At 38.8% G+C, this 25,586-nt stretch overlaps 1 protein-coding gene across 1 annotated transcript; it reads right to left on the bottom strand.

The window, feature by feature from the left end:
• Positions 1-13,179: 13,179 nt before the first annotated feature.
• On the bottom strand, positions 13,180-25,478 carry LOC140151246 (aquaporin-11-like). The gene is made up of 2 exons (XM_072173516.1): positions 23,675-25,478; positions 13,180-13,735 (listed from the first exon to the last, which is right to left on the bottom strand). The coding sequence occupies exons 1-2, from the start codon at positions 24,273-24,275 to the stop codon at positions 13,335-13,337; spliced, it is 1,002 nt and encodes a 333-aa protein (XP_072029617.1). The 5' UTR covers positions 24,276-25,478; the 3' UTR covers positions 13,180-13,334.
• Positions 25,479-25,586: the final 108 nt, after the last annotated feature.

Raw genomic sequence — 25,586 nt, 5'->3', positions numbered from 1 at the left:
TTGGACAAAGTTTGAAATTTGAACCCTCCGTAATGACCTTTGACCTCGGTTGATCTCGCATTTTATTTCGCGCATATATTCCCCTGGTATCAAGGATTACACCCACCAAGTTTGAGCCCGATCGGACAAAGTTTGAAATTTGAACCCTCCGTAATGACCTTTGACCTCGGTTGACCTCGGATTTTATTTCGCAGCATACATTCCCCTCAGTATCAAGGATTCCACCCACCAAGTTTGGGCCCGATCGGACAAAGTTTGAAATTTTGACCTTTGACCTTGACCTCCGGTGACCTTCAAAACCACCCGGTCAACATGCTTTTCCCGACACATATCCATATCCGAAATATCGGATCGATGCGTCGAAGCGCGGCACAACGCATAGCCGGACAACCAGACAGACAGACAGACAGACTTCGCTGGTTATTTTAGTATAGTAGACTAGTGCACCTGCAGCTATGAGAGCCCTGATGCTGTGAGAGCACTGGCATGATAGCATTTCTGTTTGACCCCAGATGACCTTGGTGTATTTTTTTTCATGGCCCCCTCATACAAAGGATTCCACCTATCAAGTTTAAGCCCAATAGGGCAAAGTTTAAATTTAGCCCCTACATGACCTTTGACCTTGGTTGACCTCAATGTTATTTTGCGCCTATATCCCCCTCGCATCAAGGATTCCACCCACCAATTTTGAGCCCGATAGGACAGTTTGAAATCCATGACCTTTGACCTCGGATGACCTCCATATAATGTTTTTCATGCTTCCCTCATACGAAGGTTTCGACCCACCAAGTTTGTGCCCGATCGGACAAAGTTTGAAATTTGACCCCTCCGTAATGACCTTTGACCTCGGTTGACCTTGATTTTATTTCGCGCATTATCTTCCCCTCCTATCAAGGATTCCACCCACCAAATTTGGGCCCGATCGGACAAAGTTTGAAATTTTGACCTTTGACCTTGACCTCCGATGACCCTCAAAACCACATGGCCGACATGCTTTTCCCAATACCTACCTATATCCAAAATTTCAGCCCGTTGCGTCGAAGTGCGGCGAAACGCATAGCCGGACAGACAGACAGATAGATAGATTGATACACAGATACACAGATACACAGATAGACAGATAGAGACCGCTTATTATTTTATTAGTATAGATGGTTTATTTGGGGGGGGGGAAGATTTTTTTGTCTGGCAAAAAAGGGGTGCAAAATGCTTACCCCCCCCCCCCTTTTTGGCAGGTCAAAAGACGGAGGTGTTTTATAATTATTACAAGGGATTTTTGACAGCCCGCAAAAGGGGGGGGCAAGAGTTTTGGTACAGCCAAAGGGGAGGGGCCTACCATAAATGGGGGTGCAGTAGGGCATTTCACATAACTTGGGCTTTGACCCCCAAACTTGCCTGGTGAAAGGCTGATGAGCTCTACCCCATGAACCCTTTTGTCATCAAATAGGCCTATTTGGACCCCAAAAGGATATTTACAAAGGCCACACTGAATAGGATTAGGGTTTAGTATTATGCGGCCCCTGGGGTGGGCACTCAACTTTAGAAAAGACGGTATGTGGCTGTCAGTAGGCCCCTCTTTTGAAGTTGACTATACCCAATAGCTCCCAATTACCCCCCCCCCCTTTTTTAGGTGCGGCTACCCAATGCCTCCCCTTTTTTCGAGAATGGCATTATCAAAATGCCACAAAAGCTCACAAAATAATGCGGAAACTTTCAAATTCTCTTATTTCAGCAACTTTGTATTGGAAATTTGGACAATTTGGAACAAGAAATATAATTTTTGCTCCATTTTTTCAAAATTTTCTATCCGATGACCCTTTTTTGAAATCTTATACCCAATAATCCCCTTTTTTTCAAAATATTATACCCAATGACCCCCTTTTTCATTTTGTTTGTACCCAATCACCCCCCCATTAAAAAACCCGTTTTGTACCCGATAGGCCCTACTTTGCGAGGTAGGCCAGTAGGCACATACCCGTTGCTTCTAAAGTTGAGTGCCCCCCGCAAATCATTGCAAATGGGGCCTTTCAAAGATTTGGTAACTCTCATGGTTGTCAACTTTTGTGTTGAGTTGGGGGCCGGGTTAACCCCCCCCCCCACCCCCGAAAAATCATACTACCCCCGGGATACTACCCTAGCCACTAACCTAACAATAACTCATAATCCTGACAGGTTTGGGGGTTGTGGCCTATTATAGTTATAGTTATAGTTGCCAAATAAAATTACACCTCCAGGAGCATTATAAATTTATTGTTGGTTTAGGGTATGTTGCTACGCCTGTACAATGCAGTGCAGTGGTGTTTGGGTATGTGGAATATTGAAGAGGAAGTTGGTTTTAGGGGCTGTGCAATAATTATGAGCCCTGGGGAGGGTAAAATTGGGGGGCAAGAATTTTTTGGCGAGCCAAAAGGGGGGGAAGCAATTTTGGCAAGCCGAGAGGGGGGGGGCAAGCGATTTTTGGCACACATTTTTGGTGCGCCTTTTAAAGGAGTATTTCGTGATCCTAGCATCCTCTTTTTATGACATTTTTCAGTAGATATCCACGAAAAAAGCATATTCCCAAAATTTCAGATTCCGATTTTGCGTTTCCGAGTTATACATGATTATGTGTATTACACTAATCCATAGACAATTTCACGATATCTTTTTAATTAATCTGCAAGAAATTTTTTGTACACAAACATTATGTAGGCAGAGGTTTCCAGTGATACAAAAATCTCACCTTTTTTTGAGAAAAGTGGGGGACGATGCTGTGGATCACGAAATGCCCTTTTAAATAAAACGCTCTAAAAAGGCTTAGGAAAAACGTACAGAAACGCTTAAATATGCAAATTTTCCTGCTTGCTGTACTCGCAACATGTATATAGATCATTTAAGGTTTGCAAATTGGGATACCAAAAATTTGGCATGTGCAAGGGGCAAAGATTTTTTGCGGGCCGAGAGGGGGGGCAAGCAATTTTGGCAGGCCGGGAGGGGGGAAGCAATTTTTTGGCGAGCCGTTTGAAATTTACCCCCCCAGTGGGGCTCATAATTATTGCACAACCCCTTAGCTCTGAGTGTTTAGAAGCAGATTTTGGCAAGAACTGAGCAGGGGGCCATATTATAACATTTTCAAACAAAATAGATTAGTATTTCTTTGCTATAAAATGTTAGCTTTTACTGTCAGATATATCCCCTTTTATTTTTGAGCCGAACAACTATGGCAAAGCAAAGAAAATTGGAATTTACTACTAGCGCACATGTCGCCAATACGTACCACTCCTTCGGTCATGTTATGGTACGACCCTTTGTTGTGTATATCACCATCCCGCACGCCGTGTACGTACTGTGTGTTATGAACATTGTGTATGCGTCAATTAATAATTCCATCGTAATAATAAAGCGCCGGTTCCGTTGCTTTATTCAAAATCTCAGATTTTGACAAAACTACAGCACCTAGAGTCTTGATTTTTGCAGGGTATATTGGTTTAAGTATAATTTAATAGTGTAAAAAAGAGAATTTGAAAAATTCAGTGAGGGTGTCCTCCTCAGCAAATGTTATAATATGGCTTTAAGTTTGTTGTAGATATGATGACCCGGAAACAGAACCAAGACTATGGGACAGCAGGGTCTTAGCTAGAAATTCAGGTTTGCCCGCCATTTGAATAAATTTGCCTGTCCAAATTTGACCTTTCAAACATTTACCAGACTTCTACAGCCCATTGGGGGTTCAAAGAGTTCAAATATGTGCTGATATAGCCTTGTTTTGCAAACCTGGTCTACTAAAAAGGTCAATGGACTTTCTAAACACCTACAATTATAATGTAGCATCTATCAAAGGCATTAATTTTGCCCGTCCCAGGAGCAAACTCCCCGTCTGTCTAAAATGACGGCCAGACGGGTGGCTAGCTAAGACCCTGTGGGACAGTCTATACACTGTGCACATTGTTTGCTGGGTTTGTTCCCCCAGGAATTAGAGATGGTGTGGGCATTTGGGAGCTCATGTAGTACCAGTAAAAGGGTGGTGTTTCGGGGCTGCAAACAGTCAAAATCAAGGGTCTTTCTTGGTTCGCTGGTTGAAAATCTCATGAAAAAAAACCAGATAAGAAATGAGCAATTTAATGGTCTTTATGAGCTGAAATGATCAAAATTAAGTGTATTTTTTGTATACTAAAACAATCATCCAAAAGACTTGTATAAGGACTACTTTCAGTCTACAATGTATTGTGAGTTTTGGCAAAACAGGTGGTTCACACTCTCATTTATAATCTATTAATAATCTGAAGACATATGATGGAAATTAAGAGCCCTTGATAATTTATAGCCTGTATACAAGTAGCAACATGCAAAAACAAGGGTTTTGTATGCTTTTTTCTAAAAAAAAAAATATCCAAAATTGAATTTGAACTTTTATTCCCAGTTGAGCTAACGGATTGTATTGAGCTATGTTTCATCTCGTTAAACAGAATTACATTTGTTTTTAAAGAGGAAGCCCTGTCAGAGCATGCAGTTCTTCTGAGGTGAACCAAACGTGCCTGGTTATCAATTAATCAGTGACAAGGCTATCTCTGAATTTGAGATGCTTATTGATGCAATAACATTAAAACATCAATTAGCACCTGTCAAATTCAGAGATAACCTTGTCACTAATTATTTTGATAACCAAGCAGGTTTGGTTCACCCCAGAAGAACTGCTCTGGCTGGTGGGACTTCCTCTTTTAAAAGTAGATTATTTCCTAACATTGGGAGTACAAGTAAAGACAAAGTCCAACAAATACTGACATAATTCAATTTATACCGTATACCTGTTTTTATTTCATAATCATTATAGCAGCTGTAATTGTCAAAATAATTATTTATTATTATTATTGTTTTACAAAAATACATGGAAGGCTAATACAAGATATTTAACTGATATGTAACATATAATAGTACTAAGCATAATAGCATCAGGCACAGTTACAAATAAAACTTGCACTACATGCTCTCAACTGTCCTTAAAAATAAAGCAGTTTTATCATCAAGGCAAAATATACATATAGAGTTTCTGCATTTAAAAATTAAACAAACCAGCATTCTAAAATTTAAAAACATAAGAAATATTCAATTGTTATACGATTTTTTGATTAAGACATAATATATGGAAGTCATATTGTGCATATATATAAAAAAAATGATAATGCTCTGATTTTAGGCCATCTAAATTTAATAGTGTGTCTCAAAGCTCAAGCGTACATGTTCCCGCTGGAGTGAGTAAAAAAAAAACCTACAAAAAACCCATTCCGCACTAGGTTTTCAACTTGGGAAGGGCTTTGAGACAAACTACAGTCAGTCTACTCTGAAGTACAAAGTACCTACTTTGAAGGCACGCATACTTGCACAGTGTTCAAATATGCCTCAAAAGTTACAGGCCAGCCGGCTTGACCTTAAAAGTTACCGCCAGCCGTGCCGGCAACTAGATGCCAGTCAGAAAAGTTACCGGCCAGGCCAAAAAGTTACAGGCCAAATGGCCGGCTGACCGGCCCTATTTCGAATACTGTACCTGCAGCAGAGACGCAACACTACGCACTGTTAACGTGCGCATTGTCACTTTGTACTTCAGAGTGGACAAACTGTATTAAATTAAGATGGCCTTAAACAATCCATTTGATACATGTGATTTAACAACCCCTATAAAAATATCAAGAGGTTGGAGCAAGAAGCCTTACACTAGATATATGACACATGCAATAGCTGCTAGGTGTCATAAACATTTCAAAAAAAGTAACTAACCCCCCTTAAATAATAACCATTATTCAAAAAATGGGTGATTGTATTACAAACCTGTAAAATGCGTTGGAAGCAGAATTTATTTCTGCACATTTTGACACCTCATTTGCAGCAATTGACTAAATATTGACGTCGCGGCATACATTTAAAGCAATGTAACTCAAGATTTGAAAGTTGCAGTAAATTGTATTGATTTTGTATTCAGTGTAATGGAAGGAAATCTGTGTAATGATATCTGAGCGCTTTTGTATTGTAAAAATTTGTATGTAAGTACAACTTTCAAATCTGGAACATTAAATTGACCCGGTGTTTTATTGTTTTCTGGGCTATCGTATCAAATGAGGTGTCAAAATGCGCAGAAATAAATTCTGCTTCCAACGCATTTTACAGATTTGTAATACAATAGCCCCCTTTTGAATAATGGCCATTATTTAAGGGGGGTTAGTTACTCTTTTTGAGATGTTTATATTCAAACATGTAAAATATGGAAATTGTTCAATGCCTATATTGCAGCTTTTGCAGATAAGGCCTTCTTGCACTAAACCCTCATTATTTATTATTTAATATTGTGTTACAAAAATACACGGAAGGCTATTACAAGAAATTCAACTGAAGAATAATAACTTGAAAATATAACATAAATTTGTACATGTATTAGTACTTAACATAATAGCATCAGGCACAGTTGCAAATAAAACTTGCACTACATTGCTCTCAACTGTCCTTTAATTGTAAAATAAAGCAGACTTTTATTATTTATAAGGCAAAATATACATAGAGTTTCTGCATTTAAAAATTAAACATTCCTGCATTCAAAAATTTTAAAACATAAGAAATATTCAATTGATTATCGATTTTTAACATACATGTATAATGGAAGTCATAATGAATATACCGAAAGACTGATAATGCTCCGGATTTTAAACAAACCATTTGAAATGTAATTTAACAACCCGTATAAAAATCATCACAAAATCAAGGGGTTGGAGCAAGAAGCCTTGCACTAGATATATGACACCTGCATGCCAGGTGTCATATATCTAGATGTGTAAAATACGGTATTGTCCAATGTCTATGGGGCAGCTATTGCAAATAGGGCCTTCTTGCTCAAACACCTTGAAAAATCAATTTACAGTGCTTGATGTCAGAGAAGATATCATACCCTACCCATAATCCTTTGCAACACAATGCATCATCCACCACCTATTACTTTGTACAGGTTACATTGTTTTCATTTTGAGAATAGACTGGCTAAACATGGGTCAAGAAAGATCTGGATGTGCTCCGTTCATTGAGGAACTTTTTGTCACCATCGACCCATGTTGAAATTGAAGAAATGCATTGTGGGAAGTGTAAGATATCTTCTCTAGGTTCATGTATCATGTTCTCAGTATATTGTTTTCAGTGCCATTCATATTCAATTATTTTCATCATTTTTACTCTCCATTTCTAAATTGATGTTTGGTGCATTTAATTCTCCTACATGCACCAAACACCAATAAGGATTACATTCTGAACACACTCAACAATATAAAAATATAGAAGATTTAGTATTTATTACAATTTGAAGCTACATTGTAGCAAGGTTAAAGCCCACAAATGTTATAATTATTTGTGCATTTATTATTATTATTCATAAATTACTGAATACAAATTCAGTCATTAATTGTTCATCAGTGGTTCAAAGCTGAGACAAAAATACCTAAATATTTTCGTCTCCAGTTCAAAGTAACATATGTAACATATATGTAAAAACATTATTCTTTTACCATACATCTATCCAGGGTTTTCTGTAACACACAAATAGCGCATAATATGTGTGTACAGTGTACATTTTCACACATTTGAAACCGTATGATTTGATATAGAAATACCTGATATTTTCATCTGGGAGTGATGGGGTTTCATGTAAGCATTGAAGCATTTAAATGTCGCCAAAAAAACATACCCCTATTGCTCATAAGGGGTAAGGGGTATAGGGTGAGATGGTAGTAGGCCTACTAATGCCATGATATGTCTTGACATAAAAGAAATTGTAGAAGAAAAATTTTAGTCTCTAACCCCCTCCCCATGTTTAGATTCTTGGGCGAAAAAATGTGAGAGACACATTAAAAAAAATTACCCCCAGGCAATGTGTTATTCCTTCTGAGGAAAACTTCACAATTAAAGGCGTAAAAATGCTTACCCTGAATGTACTATACTATCAAGCAGAAGCAGGATTCCATAATTCATATTACAATGAGATATTGTAGTTAAATTCTGGTCTCTAAGCCCCTCCTCATGTTTAGATTCTTAGGCAAAAAAAAGTGAAAAAATTACCCCCAGGCAATGTGTTATTCACAATTAAAGGCGTAAAAAAACGCTTACCCTGCATGTACTAAATGGTACTAAACTATCAAGCAGAAGCAGGATTCTGTGATTCATATTACAATGAGCATGTACATGTGTACTTAATGCTCACCATCAGCATATAACCGGGATAAGCTGTATGTTTTGCCAACAACAAATAATTACTTTACCAATTCACATACTTCTTCATGCATCAAACATCAATTAGAATCACATGCTGAACACACTCGCAATATAAAAATATAAAAAGATTTCAGTATAATTACAAAGGCAGATTTGAAACTAGCATTGAAAAGGTTAATACTCCAAAAATGTGCATTCTAAAAATTAATAATTGTGCATTTCTTATTATTCATAATTACTGAGATCAAATTCAGTCTTTAATTGTTCATACTATAATGAATTAATATGGCAGTGGTTCAAAGTAATACAAACATAATTTTTACTGTACATTTCTATATACTATATAGTATCAGGAATAATTCTGGTATACCCTGCGCACAAGTATACCCCTAATCCTAACCATAACCTTAAACCCAACCCTAAAAAACAGGGTGGGCAGGGTAAACCAGAATTGTATTGAAAACACAGGGTGCGCAGGGTAAAACAGAATAGTACCTAGTATCATTTAACTAAAATACCAATTGCAGGATTACATGATTTCTGTTACCAAGTAGTACACACAAACAAATATTTATACGCAAGTACAAAAGTGAAGGAGATCATTACTGATGCTTAATTGTTTCCCCAGTATAGTATTTGTAAAGTAGGTAATGGGGATATACATCTTGCACAAGAACACAATGGGGAACGAGTTGACAACATATGAGTTGTCAATGCAATTGTATTAGGGTGATAAGTAAATGAGCTACTTTCTAAATAAGATACATGTACATTGCATTGACACTGAAGATGGTGGGGTTAACTGGTTTCAGTGGTTTGTTTTCAGGTGGGTTAAGGGGCTGTGAAATAATTATGAGCCCTGGGGGGAGAGTAAAATTGGGGGGGCAAGAAATATTTTTGGCAAGTTTAAAGGGAGGGGAAAGCAATTTTGGCCAGCCGAGAAGGGGGGACAAGTGATTTTGGCATACATTCATGGGGCGCCTTTTAAATAAAACGCTTTAAAAAGGCTTAGGAAAACAGTACGGAAATGCCTTAATATGCAAAATTTCCTGCTCGCTGCTCTCGCAACATATATCTAGACCATTTAAGGTTTGAAAATAGGGAACCCAAAAATTATTAGCAAATTAGCATTATTAGCAAATAGCAACAGTAGAGGCAAAAAAAAGTGGGATTACCACATGTACAATAATCAACCATCAAAATCACATAAAATGTTTTGTTCAATATTGCTATGTACCTTTATATTAAAACCATGTAGTAAAAGTACCATGTAGTGGAAAGGATTAAAGCCTCTTTTACAAATGTATAGATAATGAAATCATGGTGAAACTAGTGAAAAGGCTAGCCTAAAATGTCACATTAACTGGTAGTCTGCGCAAGATATCAACATTGGAATTACATCATTCATGGGTGTACGCTAATGCTTCAGATGAATATAATGATATTCTTAAAGCCTTAATGTACGATCTTTTTTTTTCAAAACCGATTTTTTGCCATATTTGTAATACTTATACATGTATGTTCCAACTTACATCTATGAGCAAACTGTCAAATTCGCCCTATTTGTAGTAAAATGGGATGATTTTCTGTTGGTCTGACATAAATGTATTATCATAATTTTTCAGATTATGATTAATATGTCGTAACGATCACAAATCTCCTACGAAGCCTGTTTGGTTATGCTCCCTCCACACGTGGAGGGAGCATAACCAAACTAGCTGCGTAGGAGACTAACTCTGAGCCCGCACTCGCCGTCGTAATCCAAAAAGTGTGAGATATTTTGAGTGATAGCGCCGGTGAAGTTTATGATGTTGTTTCTTCCCAAATTTCTAATGTTTTTCGCGTCCAAATGTATTGGGAACTTTCATAATGATTGCATATAGCATTTTGGAAGAAAAAAAGAAAAATCTAAAAATTTAAAAAGATCATACATTAAGGCTTTAATAAATATACATACCGGTACTATGATGAGTATGAAGCAGTATACATTCTTGAACACTACTACATTTGTACATGTACTGGTACATGAGGCACAATAATCATGTACAGCTAGCCTATTATAATTGTATTTTGAGGGTACACAATGTGTACTACACATACTCGCAGCTCTCTCCCAACATACATTACTATTTTCAATTTCTACAAAACCTGAGATTTCCTATTTTATACTGAATATTCATGAAATTTTCATACATGTACACAGTAAAAAGTAAGGTATAATGATTCAATTACCAAACACATTAAATTTTCTCACTTTGAGACATCTCATTTTGAGACATTTGAGACTTTTAACAGTTTTAACTCTGGCATACCCTTGTGAAGGTTATTTCATTCCCCCATTTCAACTGTTCAAAATGCTGTCATAGACACCACCTCAAGACAACAACTCCCTCCCTGTTCAGTATTTTGAAGAGCTTAAATCCAAATCACAACCACATATTTCTCATTTACTTGTGTGATACAATCACAATTTATACTTTGACAAGTTTGACATTACCAACAATGAGTTGTACCAACAACAAGCCATTATTTACTACAACAATGCTGGTTAACAATAATGCAGACTATACTAAAATGCAGCAAACCTTTGACGAGCGCGACTACCGTGATGTTGCAAATTCGGCGCTAACAACGCGTACGGCGCACAGTTCATTCATAAATTTCCACTCGGCAACAACAGATCGCCTCAGCAGCCAATCAGAGACGAGTGCGTGCAACGCAGTAAATACGCGATGTATCCTTACAATACGCGCTCGTCAAAGGTTTACTGCATTTTAGTATATTGTTCTCATTTGGGAATCAAAGGCCCCGGGGCACTCCAACTTTGGAGGTGACGCGTATGTAGGGCTGTTAAGACCCCCTTTTCAGCATCGCTGTCACCCAAAGACCCCATATTTTTTTACTTAACACATGCTTCGCTCCAGCTCTGTCACCAAGACCCCTATTTTTCCATTTGATCTGTCACCCAAAGACCCTTACAAGTTCAATTTGAACAGCAACTTTCATTTATCACTGATTTTGTTACTTATTTTGAAAAAATAAAGAAATTTGAAGCCATTTAGAACTAGAAATTGATTTTCGAGGTTTTTGTGGCGCTGTTTTGGTTCTCACCCAAAGATTCCATTTAAAAAAAGGTCATGTTCTCACCCAATGACCCCATATTTTTTACATTTTGCTCTCACCAAATGCCAAAAATCATGCTCTCACCCAATGACCCCATATTTTTTACATGTTGCTCTCACCGAATGCCCCTTAGTGCGAAAGCGCCAGCCCTACACCTATATCCATTTCAAATTGAAGTGCCCCCCCCGGGCAAAGGCCTCACACAATATTGTTACAGTGCATCCATCCACTGTTTGCTTTGTAATGGTGCATCCAACTGAAACTATAATACCTATATAGCATCACAACCCATAGCAATATCACACAGGTAAATCAGTCACATGTGTTTGTGGACTTTTAACACGGTTTGGAAATAAGCTCTTCATTTATTGCCTGCAGATAGGCATCAAATCAGAGAATAAAGGTATTGTTTTAGCCGCTGTCGTGCATCTATCATCTCAAATAACACAGGTGACATCATTCATTATTTTAGGTAACACAACTATGTGAAGCCAAACATAATGATTTTGCCCATGTTATGATGAGATGATAGATGCATGGCAGCAGCTGAAAACAATTCCTTTATTCTCATTCTTAAACACTTCAATTCAAATATAAAATATTGATCATAACTTCATAAGTATGCCAAATTTGGAATCATACATTTTATTAAGTTCGAAAGATTGGTTCAAATAGAATGCAGTGTTTTAGCTAGCCACCCGTCTGGCCGTCATTTTAGACGGGTAGTCTGCTCCTGGGACGGGCAAAATTAATGCCTTTAACAGATGCTGCATTATAATTGTACATTGTAGGTGTTTAGAAAGTCTTTTGACCTTTTTAGTAATCCAGGTTTGCAAAACAAGCCTATAGCAGCACATATTTGAACTCGTTGAACCCCCAAATGGGCTATAGAAGTCTAGTAAATGTTTAAAAGGTCAAATTGGGACAGGCACATTTATTAAAATGACGGGCAATCCTGAATTTCTAGCTAAGACCCTGATAGAATGTATGTGTATTGCGTCGAAGTCCGAACCGTGTTACATTGTATCATAAAGCAGAGCTAAGAACCAGTAACTTTGTGGAAATGTCCATAAATGTAGTTATAAATGAATGCAATCAAGTACCAGTTTACAGAATTTCCAACAAATCTGATATTCAATTTCCTTAACAGCAGAGTCAGAATTTCAATGCAAATAAAATCAAATGAAATTCATGGGAAAGAATCAAGATTGATTCTCATTTTGTGTGACTAAATTTCAATCCTGAAACTAGCACAACTATACATTGTCCAGCATATAATTGGCGTTTTTGTTTTAAAACTGTGTGTAAATGCCCCAACCTACGCTTACATGAATTCACATAAGCGCACACAAGTCCACCTTATGCAAACCACAGTAGCGTAGGTGCTGCACCCAACTGAGTACACACCATTCTCATGGTTATCAATCCTCAATGTTACGAGTCTTCACCAATGAACAAAGTACAGTACTAGGATCTCAAATATAATGCTCATTTGTGGGGACACGGTCCACATACGGTATGTAAGAATGACCTTTGCACTATGTATCGGGTTACAAAAACTCATTCAACACAACGTGAGGTCAAATCTTGATCTACAAAATTTTGTTAAATGACGTGTATGAACGGTGTCACTGGAAATGAGGCCATTTGAACCCATAGTGTACTTCAGTGCCGTACTATTACGCTGACTTTCGATTCGGCGAGGAGGACGATTTATTTCACCTCCTGGTTTGTTTACAAACAGAGAGGTAGACAAAAAACCGTTCCGCTTGTCCAAACACTCAAGTATCAGAAGCAGAAGGATGGTCCACAATAGCGTGATTCACGTATACCTGAATAGGGATTAAAAAGCTGTCACGCAGAACCATGTGCTTCTATTGTCCAATTTGCCATCAAGATTTCATATGGAAACAGTTCAGACCCAGTACACGATCATGTCAGAAATTAATATTTTGTTCTGGGTCTGATTATTCGGACTAAGTGTACTTCACTTAACCAGAGTTAACTCGACCTCCACTCCTTCGTCTCAACTTGTACTTCCCTTTCTTCCCTTTCGGTGTCTTCTTTGCTTTCGCTCCTTTTTTACCACCTTTGACTCCATTTCTCTCAGGCTTAACTCCATTCTCCACTGGATGATGATGAATACCATTAGATGTGACTCCATTCCTCAGGAAGACATGATCACCTGTCTCATCAATTTCTTTCACTACTTTTTCACCTGCTGTATACTCATCTTTCAAGACATAATGGAAGAGGGCAATACTGGCTAGGACTCCTAGGAATGGTCCAATCCAGTACACAACAACATGCTCTATTAGCGTGTGTCCTTTGCAATTGTACGTTGTTGCTGTGGCTAATGCAGGATTAATATTCATACCAGTCCAATTTAGACCTGAAAAATGATAAAACAATAAAAATTATCAGTATCAGTAGCAGGACAGTCATCTTTTCATACATGTACATGTATGTACTGTACAAGAGTTAACTATTTTAAATTTTTCATATTTAAAGCCAACTGATCTGCATGTGTTGTTTTCTTTGTTGATATTTATGTTGTTTCTTCTTATTACAGTTGCTAATTACCGTATTGTTTGTAATAAACGCCCCGGGGGCGTTGCATTTTTCCAAAAGGGGGCGTTTATTGGAAATGAATTGTCAGTGAAAAAAGCTTAAAAATCGTGTTCAATTTCCCGATGGTGCTCCTATTAAAAGGAGGGATTCACACTATACAAGATGGCGGCGCCCACGAAAAATTATATTTTCGTGGGTGTGGGTCTAATTTTGACTCGTTCTTGAGTCTATCGCTGATCTTTTAGCGGCCCTGGTTCTTTTCATAATATCACATCGATTTGGTCTGACAAGACTCGAATGACCCATTTCCCCATCACACGCAAGATTTGCAGATGATAATGACAGGAGTATAAACAACATTGAAGCGATACTTATCGTTCTTGTCCTTTGGCTTTATTTCCTTTCTCCTATCTTCAAACATATATTATCTATCCACTAGACAGAATCTTTACGCTATCTTTCCGCAATCTTTGCGGTAGAAAAAGATGTAACTTCCGAGCATTCAAACAACCGGCATGATAACATTCAAGATATTTGCTGATCTCTGCCTGAAGTTATGGTCCAAAATAGAGGGCGCCAGCCAGGTAAATTTCCAAGCCAGAAAGTGGTGGCTACATACCGGCCCCTTAATTGCCATGTGTCAAACATGCAATTACTAAGCACTTCTTTTTAATTAACAAACAATAAATTTTGATCCAAAAATGGCAAACTAAATTTGGGCCAAAACATTGCCAAAACTTAACAATAATCTTTTATCTCCAACTTTACTGAACATGCTTTCTGGAGATTATATACTGTCTATAATGATTTCTCCACTAATATAACTAAATAATGCAGAGTTCACACTGTAGCAGCGCTATAGTCACATTTCACAGTCATAATATAGTTCAAATGATGCTTTATCGCACTTTGACTGTGGTATCAAACAATTTAGCAAATTTCACTAAGAATCACTGGTTCCATGAGTTATCTTGAATCCTAATCAATAGTGTTCGTGACCTAATCACAAATGACCATTGTCCAAATAACATAATCCACATCGGTTCGGCACTCCAGATGAAACATTGGGGGGTCATTAGGACCAACTTTTTTTTTTACCCATCTTAAAATATGTAGATGACCTATCTAAACAAGAAAACAACAATGAAAAAATTTTAAACAGTTCTAACCCCCCTGTACATACCCTCTGAAAGTTTGAAATTAAGGTTGCCGAATTCGGCAGACTTGCACTGCTTTTAACACAGGGAATTCAATGACCTACACACTTGTATTGCTATAACATAGGTTATCGCTGATGAAATGGTAATCTTAGAGTCCACAATTGTTAGTTCACATACTTGAGCAGTTTATAGGTTATAAAATATGTACTTTATTTTATATAGTGGCATAGGGAGGGGGTGTCAATCGGGGGTGCTGTGTAATATTTTCCACATATTGGCCTAAAGCAACCTAACCTATAAGGCGAGTAGCATCTACTGCATTATTTTGAAATCATCATGTTTTACACCATCAGCCTTTGATGTGACATTTCAAATAAAGTTTTAAGGTGAATAAGTGGTTACTGACAGGTTTTTCTTATAATGCTTCATCAGTCTAGGGGAAAATATCACTTGTTTTTTGCTTTTTCAGTTTAACTGTTAGCTACTGTTCTCTATTATCTTGTTTCTTGTCTATACCACCTGTATTTTGTAAAGGGTGTATTCGTAGTTTTGAGTGAGTTTAAGTCCTTAATTCTCCTAGAATCAACTGCAATGTTTGAGATCTCTTTAGCTCCAATGCCTTGTCCTCCTAGCTGTTTCATGTTCCAAACCTTATAGGCCTATAAAGTTGTACAACTGGCTCTTCTCTTTGACTATGCCTGGTGGTCTCTTTTCTATTAACCTTTAGGTCTACATGACTTAAGTCTGCTGATTCAGCAGTTTTGTACTTACTAGAGTATTATTTAGTTATTGTTTAGGTGGTCATACAAATCGGAGATCCTAATGTACTACTGCTTGCCAAGGGTTTCCTCCGGTAAAAAGGAGGTATAGTTGGATTCAGGGAGCAGAAGACAATTATGATCATCATGCGTTTCAAGTATGAATACTGCAAAACTTGAATAGGCACCAGTCCATAACATAGCAGCAGAAAGAAGCTGGGTTCATAAACTATGAACTTTGGTCTTATGGGGCTAATCAACTCAAATCTGTTTCATCCTAGCTCATCCTCACATTTAAAATGTAGATCAGCAGACTTGATATAAAACCGTACAGCATAATTGCACAACGCACGTGATATTCCAAAAATAATTGGAAGTTTGAACATGAAACAGGATCGAGATACTTAAAAGGAGAGCATGGAAGCCGAAGAGAATATGACTCAAACATTGCAGTTGATATTAGGAGGATTAAGGAGTTACAATTGGTACAAAAAATATAGGTGGACCCTGTACAAGTGCAGATTAGGACAAGTAGGCCTATCGAAAGCATTGAGATTGATGACACTCAAGATATACTTCTGCATTAATAATGCATTAGGCCTATGCCGAAAAAATATTTTAGACTGCTGAAGCATTATAAAAAAATGCCAACAATCACCCCCAACAAACTTTATTTGAAACAACATTACATCATGTAATCATTGATGATTTCAATGTAGCAGTAGATATCTTACTTGACAAAAAGGTTGGATTATATGAAAAACAATAATTATTTTATTAATTTTACATACTTCCTAAGGAACTTAAATACACGTAGGCCTATTATGCCCCCCCCTCCAGAAATATTGACACCCACCCCTATAAAATTACATATTTTATTACCTAAACTGTTCAAAATGTAAACAAACTATAATGTGGACACTAAAATTATCATTTCATCAGTGATAACCTATGTTATAGCAATGCATGTCTGTCAGTTAGAAATTCCTGTGTTAAAAGTAGTGCAAGTCTGCGAATTCGGCAACCTTAATTTGAAACTTTCAGAGGGTATGTACAGGGGGGTTAGAAGTTTCAATTTTTTCTTTTTTCTTGATTAATTATCTATTAGGGTTGGTACATATTTTGAGGAGGGTAAAAAATAATAAGTGTAATTTTGTAAAATACTAGCCCCCCCTAATTGGAAGAAGATCATGCGCTGCTGGCTTACTGCTCCAACGCTGCTCCTTACTGCGGGGTTCCCTGGAATCCGACGGTCCATGATGAACTTGATGAATTACAAACTCGCTGGATCCATTGATCAGCAATTCAAGCTCATGCTCCAACATGAGTGGTACAAACGTTGCTGATCCTAAATTATGGTCGGTAGTTCAAGCAAATGGCTCCATACAGCCATAGGTGGCACAAACGATTACCGACGCTTTATTACTATATTCAAAAATATTTTTTATATTTTTTATAGTAATTTCTTGTTTATTCAATCTTTCTTTCATACAATAATATTTGTTTTTTTTTTTTTTTTATGGGTGTTTCGTGTCAGTATGATTTTTTCTTCTTTTCTTGAATCAAACCGAACAACGACGTGGCAACTCGAAAACAACATGGTTGCCAATTACAAGTACAAGTACAAATACAAGGAATGCTCTATTTCCATGTTAGGCAATCAAATGCTCACAGATAACTTTCATCAAAGAATCAAACCTTTGAATCATAAATTTCCATTACAAAACATATCCTCTCCTATCAATCCAAAGCCTTTCAAAACATTCCACAAGCAAATTGCACAATAATTGTCCATGTCCTGGCCAGAATACACAGACAAGGTAGTGCACCATTGAAATTAGACAAATTCAAAACGTTCCATAAAGCTCTTCACCAAATCCTAAAGGATCTTATTCCGATAAACCCCTTTGATTTGTGTTACCGTGTTCAGCATCTCGCGCGAGTGCTGCATCGCTGTACTCTACGCACTGCGCAAGTGTCTCCCTACTGAATAAATTTGTATTGCCTGCGAGATGTCCTTTGCATCGAAGACCTACGCACTGCGCAAGTGTAACCTAGTGAAGTCTACTGTTATCAATAGGCCATAATTTTGATGATTTTTAACAACAAGACACCTGAGACATTCCCTACCGGATACATCAAGACAAAGTCAATCTAACAAACATAAAAGACATAGGCTCTGGACTTCAAGTCTCCAGTAACCATGAAAACAGACAGCTTATTCTTCTGCCTCCAACAACAGGCACAACTTGCTGATGGGCCTCCGTAGGGTGGATGACTTGGTTCGCACATCAACCTGTCGCACTCGACCATTCTTGTCTGGCAGAGTTGTGACGATCTTTCCCATCAACCAGGAATTCCTAGGAGCTGACTCATCTACTATGAGAACAACATCTCCCGTCTTCAGATTCCTCTGTGGCTGCAGCCAGCGCTGTCTGCGCTGAAGTTCAGGTAAATATTCCTTCAGCCACCTTTGCCAAAACAGATCGGCCAGGTATTGGATCTGACGCCAACGTCTACGCGCGTAGATGTCCTTCTCGACAAAGCACCCTGGTGGCATGTCCGCCCTCGGTCTCAGCAACAAGAGGTCCCGGGCGCGATGACATCCAAGTCATCCGGATCATCCGACACTCTTGTGAGTGGCCTGCTGTTCAGCGTCGATTCTATCTCACACATGAAGGTATGTAGTTGCTCATCCGACCTGCATGTCTTCAGGTGTTGTTCATTGAGGATGGCACACATTAATTTCCTTACAGTACGAATTTGCCTTTCCCATACTCCCCCGTGGTGGGAGGCTGCTGGTGGATTGTATCGCCATTCAAATGTGTGGGATGTTGAGAAGTTTTGTATTTGGTCTTGGTCTAGTTCTTGCAGAGCGCGCCGTAACTCATTGTCCGCACCGACCAAGTTGGTTCCGTTGTCAGAGTGAATTACTTTGACTTGCTATAAATCGCCTAATCCCATCAATACAGGAACTAGTGTCCAGGGTGTGAGCGACTTCAATGTGGACTGCTCTGCTATTCATGCACGTGAACAGCATACCGTATCTCTTCCTTGTTACTCTGCCCTGCTTTATATGGAAGGGTCCGAAGTAATCTAATCCAGTGACTGTAAAGGCTGGATCATCACTCTTTACTCGGTAGGCGGGAAGATCAGCCATCTTCTGTTTGCTAACTGGCATTCGGTGTTTTCTGCAGATTATGCACTTCACTAAGACTGACTTCACCTTAGCTCGAGCCTTCACAATCCAGTATTTCTGTCGTAATTCGGCGAGAACGTGGTTACTACCCTGGTGATGAATCTCTCCATGAATATGACGGACTATGAGCGTGCCGCTATGTGGTGATCTTCGAATGATAAGTTGATGCTTCGCATTCTGCGGTATCTTGGCGTTTTCAGTCTACCGCCTACTCTTACCATCCCATCCATCACCTGTGGGTCTAAATTGGTAAGCTTTGAGTCTAGTTGCAGAGATTTCTGTGCATGTTTTATGATTGCACACTCTGCCTCTTCCAACTCCTGCACAGTAAGTGCATCTGTGAAGTTGTGACTCTGTCTCTGTTTGGTTCTATGAATCTTCTTAAGTCTCAGCCACCAGGCCGCTGCTCTTCTGAGCCTTGTCCAGCTGGAGTAGTGCTCTATCAGCTGGTCTATAGCATTATCTTGGCTCTGGTCTTCAGCTGTGACAGCGTGGACTTCCACGTCTGTGGACTCTGGAGATTCTTCTGATACTGCCGGTTCTGCACCTGGCCACTCTTCCTCTGGTTCTGACAAGAACGCCGGCCCCTGTATCCAGTCTGGTCTTTCTACCAGCTGCTTGACTGGCAGGCCTCTATCACTCATAATGTTTGTTGAACTCAGGGTCACATAAGACTGGAACTGGGTCTCCATGGTTTCCAGGCTACCTTCTGTTACACTGCAGAAGTAGGTTTGAACTTGCTGGCTGGATCTTCCTGGAATACCGTACACTGCCCATCCCAGGGGTGTGAGTATAGCGTATGGCTCACCAATTTCTCCTGTGGCTAATTCCAGTGGCATGCTGGCTGCCGGAGTGTTGCTTCCAATCATCATTGTTACCTCTGGAATACATGGGTACTCGCTTGGTATCACTGGCAACTGTATATTGCAAAGGTGTGCCCATCTTCTCAGATCTTCTTGAGTCGGTGCGTCCTTTGCGGAAACTGGAATCTTGTCTTCGATATACACCTGTGGTAACGGGATGAAATTCTTCTGATTTAAATCACCCACTAGCAACTTATCCAACACCACCTTTGAGTTCACGGTTTTCTTCGAAGTCAAAGTTCCTATTAGCAGTTTTCTTTGGTGCGTCCTCAGGTTCATTCGCTGTTGTAGTAGTGAAGAGGCGAAAACCGCATCACAACCGTTGTCCAAGAAAGCATATGTGGCTATGAAACTATCGCTGGCTTCATGCTTCACCAATACTGGTATAATGGTCATTAATGGTGAGGTGTCACTACTTGTAGCTGCTGAAGCTAGAGTCTTGGTGCAACCATGCAGTCACTACATTACTGCTACTAACAGTTGCCTCTTCTTGAGACTTGTTTTGTTTAGGTAATTGAGATTCTTGCTCTCGTTTGTCTCTATGCATCGCAGTTGGATGTGTTTTCTGACATTTACTGCACTTCAACAGATCCTTACACTGCTTCTTAGCATGTCCTGCTTCCAAACAACCAAAGCACAATTTTTGTCAAAACAGAAGGCTGATTTCTCCTTAGGTTGCAACTTGGAGAATTTTCTGCATTCCATGATCTTGTGCTTGGTGCCATCTCCACAGTAGGTGCATGACTTGTTTGAAGCTTTCTTCTCTGTGACCTCTTTAGCAGTTGTAGTGAAGGCTTTCTTCTTGTTGCTACTGAAGGATTCTGAGTTCCCTATTCTACCGAACACCGGAGTAGCAATTATTTTCGCCTGTCTGTCGACAAACTCAACAAGATCGCTGAACTTCACTGTATTTCCTTGTTCTTCTTCAATAGCATATACTTTACTTTATTTCTCCATAGATTCCTGTGTCGGTATGGCAGTTTCGCAACAAGAATCTTCAGGGTGTTAGAATGATCTAACTCACTTAACGCATCCACTGTCTGCATCATGTTCTTACACTCGGTAAGAAATAGCGAAAAGGCATTTAAGCTTTTATCTTCATCTTTAACTTCTTGCCAGGATTTGGCCTTCTTCAGCATTGCTTGTACAATTTTATGGCCACTTCCAAACTTCTTGGCTAAAGTTTCTTTAGCTTTCTCAAAGCCTTCCTTTGGATCCTCATAATGAAGATAGCTCTCTACATATTTCTTGGCATCTCCATCTGTATGCTGACATAAGAACTCCAGTCTTTCTTTCTCATCATCTGTCTTGTCCTCGACACCAAATGCGAAGGCTCTCATAAATGATGTATACTTTAACGGATCTCCATCGAAAGTCTGGATCTTCGTCTCTGGCAATAAAGCTTCGCAACTGCTGTTTTATCAGCAATCGGGTCAATTCACTAAGCTGTTCAGCTTGGTCTGCAGAATGATCTGCCTGTCTTTGCTGTTGAGGCTCTGTTGGTACACTAGTTGTTGGAACATGTGGGGGGCCAACAGGCTGTGTGGGTACACTAGCTATTGGAACATGTGGGGGTCCAACAGGCTGTGTGGGTACACTATATGGTGGGCCAAAATATGGCTGTTGCTGTGGTCTATAGTCCATGTAATATGGCATAAACTGATCTGATCATACTGATCTGCGGGTGGTGGTCCCTGCATATGTCTGTATGGCTTCATAGGAGGTGCATCATCATGCACATGTCTTGGTCGGAATGTATGTTCCTCAGCATAACTATCGTAATCAAGCCGTGGCTGGTTCACATCACGTTCAGATCTGTGGTCATCCAACTTTGGCTGTCTAACTTTCGGCCTGACTACTGGGTCTATGTCTCTAGGTTTCAACGAAGCAGGAAGTCTATTTGGTAGCACTGGTACTTCCAAGTTCACCTGTACTTTCTGGTCTGACTCCTGATGATGAGGTACTATATTCCTATCATCACACTGCTTTATATTAGAAGCCAATTTAACATGAACAATTTCTCCCTGTGGTTCAGGAGATATGTCTTGACCAGCTGCCATAGACCTGTCTACATGTACATTTAATGTAGGCCTTTGCTTTCTTACATCAGATTTTTGTACGACTGGTTCCTGAATTTCAACCTTTCCAGGACTATCATTTTGATTATCAAGCCAACTTTGTATGTTTTTTCGGCTGTCTATAGTAGATGGTAGAGGCGAACCTTCCTGACTACCTTCAGATGTACTGAGATTTTCATAAATTTCTAATTTGGTTTTTTCTAATTCCAATTCTGCATCTATCTCTAAAGACTCCTTTTGTTGTTGCAATTCAAGCTCTTTTTTCTCAATTGCTTGTCTTTTTTGAACTATTGTTTGTTTACTCCTTAATTCTGCTTTACACAGAGCAGCCTTGGCAATAGCACTGCTAATACTACTCTTTGATTTTCTGCTAACTTTGCTTTTAATGCTAGCATGTTCAATCTGTTCAATATCCCCTGGATATTTTGCAGCCATAATTAATGAGATTCTATTTTACAAACTGGTTTGTTTACAATTATCAGAGATGATCCCTGAATTAAATTCACCAAACTTGCTTCAACTTTGAGGGCAAGGACGAAATCCAGTCAAAACAAAGATTAGACTTATCTAAGTCCAAACCCATGCAAGTTAGACCTAGCCTATTTAGGTCCACTATCAGCATGAACGCAAGTCTTGGCCAAGTCTAGCGCCCAACCTGCTGCAAATAATTTTCCCAGCGTAGAGCTGAGGAGCAGAGATTTCAAGATACACACCGGTATGCGTGTGTATAGCAATGCACTGATACAGTCAGTGTATTGTACATGCACATAAACTTTTGTGAACTTTCTCGAAAGCCACTGGCTTTATGTCTTGTGTATAAATCGAGATAACGATCATATACATCCTTTTTCTACTAATGTAGGGTCTAATTTTGACTCGTTCTTGAGTCTATCGCTGATCTTTTAGCGGCCCTGGTTCTTTTCATAATATCACATCGATTTGGTCTGACAAGACTCGAATGACCCATTTCCCCATCACACGCAAGATTTGCAGATGATAATGACAGGAGTATAAACAACATTGAAGCGATACTTATCGTTCTTGTCCTTTGGCTTTATTTCCTTTCTCCTATCTTCAAACATATATTATCTATCCACTAGACAGAATCTTTACGCTATCTTTCCGCAATCTTTGCGGTAGAAAAGATGTAACTTCCGAGCATTCAAACAACCGGCATGATAACATTCAAGATATTTGCTGATCTCTGCCTGAAGTTATGGTCCAAAATAGAGGGCGCCAGCCAGGTAAATTTCCAAGCCAGAAAGTGGTGGCTACAGTGGGGAATACAACAAAATTACACCTGTAAGTGCATGGAATTAGTGAAATTCTACCATAATTAGGTAATGAAATGGATGGGAGTTGAATCATAATAGGTTTTGTCCATTCAATTTAGCGATCGTGACTGACATGACTGATGCAAGTTTTAAGCTTACCTACACGATATGTCATGGAAATGTTCGTATTTTGGTCAATTTTTTACAGAAAAATGGGAGAGGGGGCGTTGATTAGAGGTGGAGCGTTTATAACAAACAATACGGTAACTTGACTTTGACCTGATTGTGTCACCAACTTTATATCCCTACAATTGTGATGTGTTTGACTGAGGTCAAGGTACACTGTACATTGTATAGGGTTTATCGTGTTGTACCACTTCAGATTCTATTTTGGTTACATGGTCCATTGTGACAAAGATTTAACTCACCTGTTAGGACAACTACTACTGTTGTCATGGCATTGACAGTGTTGTAGTAATGCTTCCCTCCTATTCCTGCACCTGCAATACTCCTACATACAAACATAGCACAAGCTTCACATATCATGCCTGTCATCATGTCTACCTGCAAATGAGACACACAAGCTCCTGCAAACACCTGTTGAAGTCTCTGCACATGGGCACCAGTAGGAGCCATTCTTGTCCAAATTGTTATTATGTATTTGTAGGCACAAAGTCCTCCAACAACTTGAAATATAATTCTCAAGACACCATTAGCAAAAGTAATTTTACGCTTTACAAATCGCTCAAATACAGCTGCTGGATTTCCTAAGGCATCAAAGGTAAGGCTGTACCCATAGGATAAAGTAAAAAGGCCAATTGCATAGATTGCAGTACCATATTGCTTAAGGTGCAGTCCATTTTCATAAACACATGTAACGAGTTGAAAAGAGCAGAGAAATTCTCCTACAAATTGATAAATGCTGGAAGGCAGTAAGCGACGTGTTGTTACCCGCATTAGTTGCACAAGAAGAAATGTAAACAGCAGTGATGCTGGTGTGAACAGCTTCCACTCTGTAGCCATAGCCATCTTGTTTTTTAGTGGTTTTACTATACTAACATTACAAGACTTGATTAATTTCAAAATCACACACTGCACTGGTGATTACTATAAGAAGACAACTGATGAATGAAGAATGAGCTTTTATGGAAGCCTTTCCATGGCAGTTAATCAAAGTTGATTATCAGTTCCGGTATTTCATAATCAAATATATAAACCAAAATAAAGTTTGTATTGTAGCATAATTATATCTGACATGAATACAGTTCCACTTGACAGCGCAAGATATAATTACACTCAGCGGAAGAATCCCAGCATTTTGTTTACACTATTACAGCATCTAGTCAAACTCAAACTATGCCCAATGTCCATAAAGTTGACAACAAGAAGTTCAAGGTGATGGGCAGGTGCAAATCTGAAGTGTCATTCATTACAAAAGAAATTTACACAATAAATTTACACCTTGTTGTTCCTGGAAGCCCTAGATCAGCATCAGGTCAGGAAGTTCAATTTATCAAGATGTCACTCAGCGTAGATAGACAGTTATATAAAAATGTACTGTCCCTATATGGAAGTCAGCTTTTTTAAGTGCGAAGTTCACAATGCAAAGTGAAAAAATCCTGTATTAAAACACAATGTCTCACACACAGCTGTTGGATTCACCTGTACCTTAGTGTGGGCAGAGTTGTACGTTGCATCGATAACCTGGAATTGCAGCCGAAAAAGACAGAATCATGTGAATACAATATTACAACTGATTTTGACATTGTGGCAAGGTGAAAATGAAATGTTGATAAAACCTGTAAAATACATGGATCATCAGTCTTTTTCACACAATTTCACTTCAGCTCACACAAAATTCATGAATTATGGAAATGATGATCTGACAAAGCAAATGATATAACAAGGCATAATAACCAGGGAAATATTGTAACAGTACACGGTAGTATCATGTGAGACTCACGTTGACATGAGTGACCTTGAAGCTGCGCTTGTTGCATCACTGTGTGTGCAGCTGTGTGTTACGACATCAGTCAGTAAGCTTAAAATTTCAGCTTAATATTTGCAGCATTGAGCACTTCCAGGGAACATCTACGACATGTATGTTGTTCATAATAGCTTTTATGATTTATCACTGCTGCTGGTGCTGATCGTTTTCCAGATTTTGCTGCCATTATATTGCAAAATCAGCAAAATACTGACCCCTGGGCGAGAAGGCGAAAGTCGATTTTATTGATACCGGAAGTGTGTGGCGAACTTTCTGACCTCGATGTTGTGCAAAGGTCATCAAACTTTTTGGGATTGTCGATTTTAATTTAGGGATGTACAATTTTAAATAAG

The sequence above is a fragment of the Amphiura filiformis genome, chromosome 4 (assembly GCF_039555335.1).
Source record: "Amphiura filiformis chromosome 4, Afil_fr2py, whole genome shotgun sequence".
Taxonomy (NCBI): Eukaryota; Metazoa; Echinodermata; class Ophiuroidea; order Amphilepidida; family Amphiuridae; genus Amphiura; species Amphiura filiformis.
The sequence above is the reverse complement of the archived record's forward strand: the minus strand, read 5'-3'. Positions and strand labels throughout refer to the sequence as shown.

Coding starts and splice junctions, on each gene's coding strand:
- LOC140151246 (XM_072173516.1), bottom strand. CDS start 24,275: ATGGCTATGGCTACAGAGTGGAAGCTGTTCACACCAGCATCACTGCTG. Junction 13,736..23,674: donor AGTAGTAGTTGTCCTAACAG/GTGAGTTAAATC, acceptor ATCATTTTTCAG/GTCTAAATTGGACTGGTATG.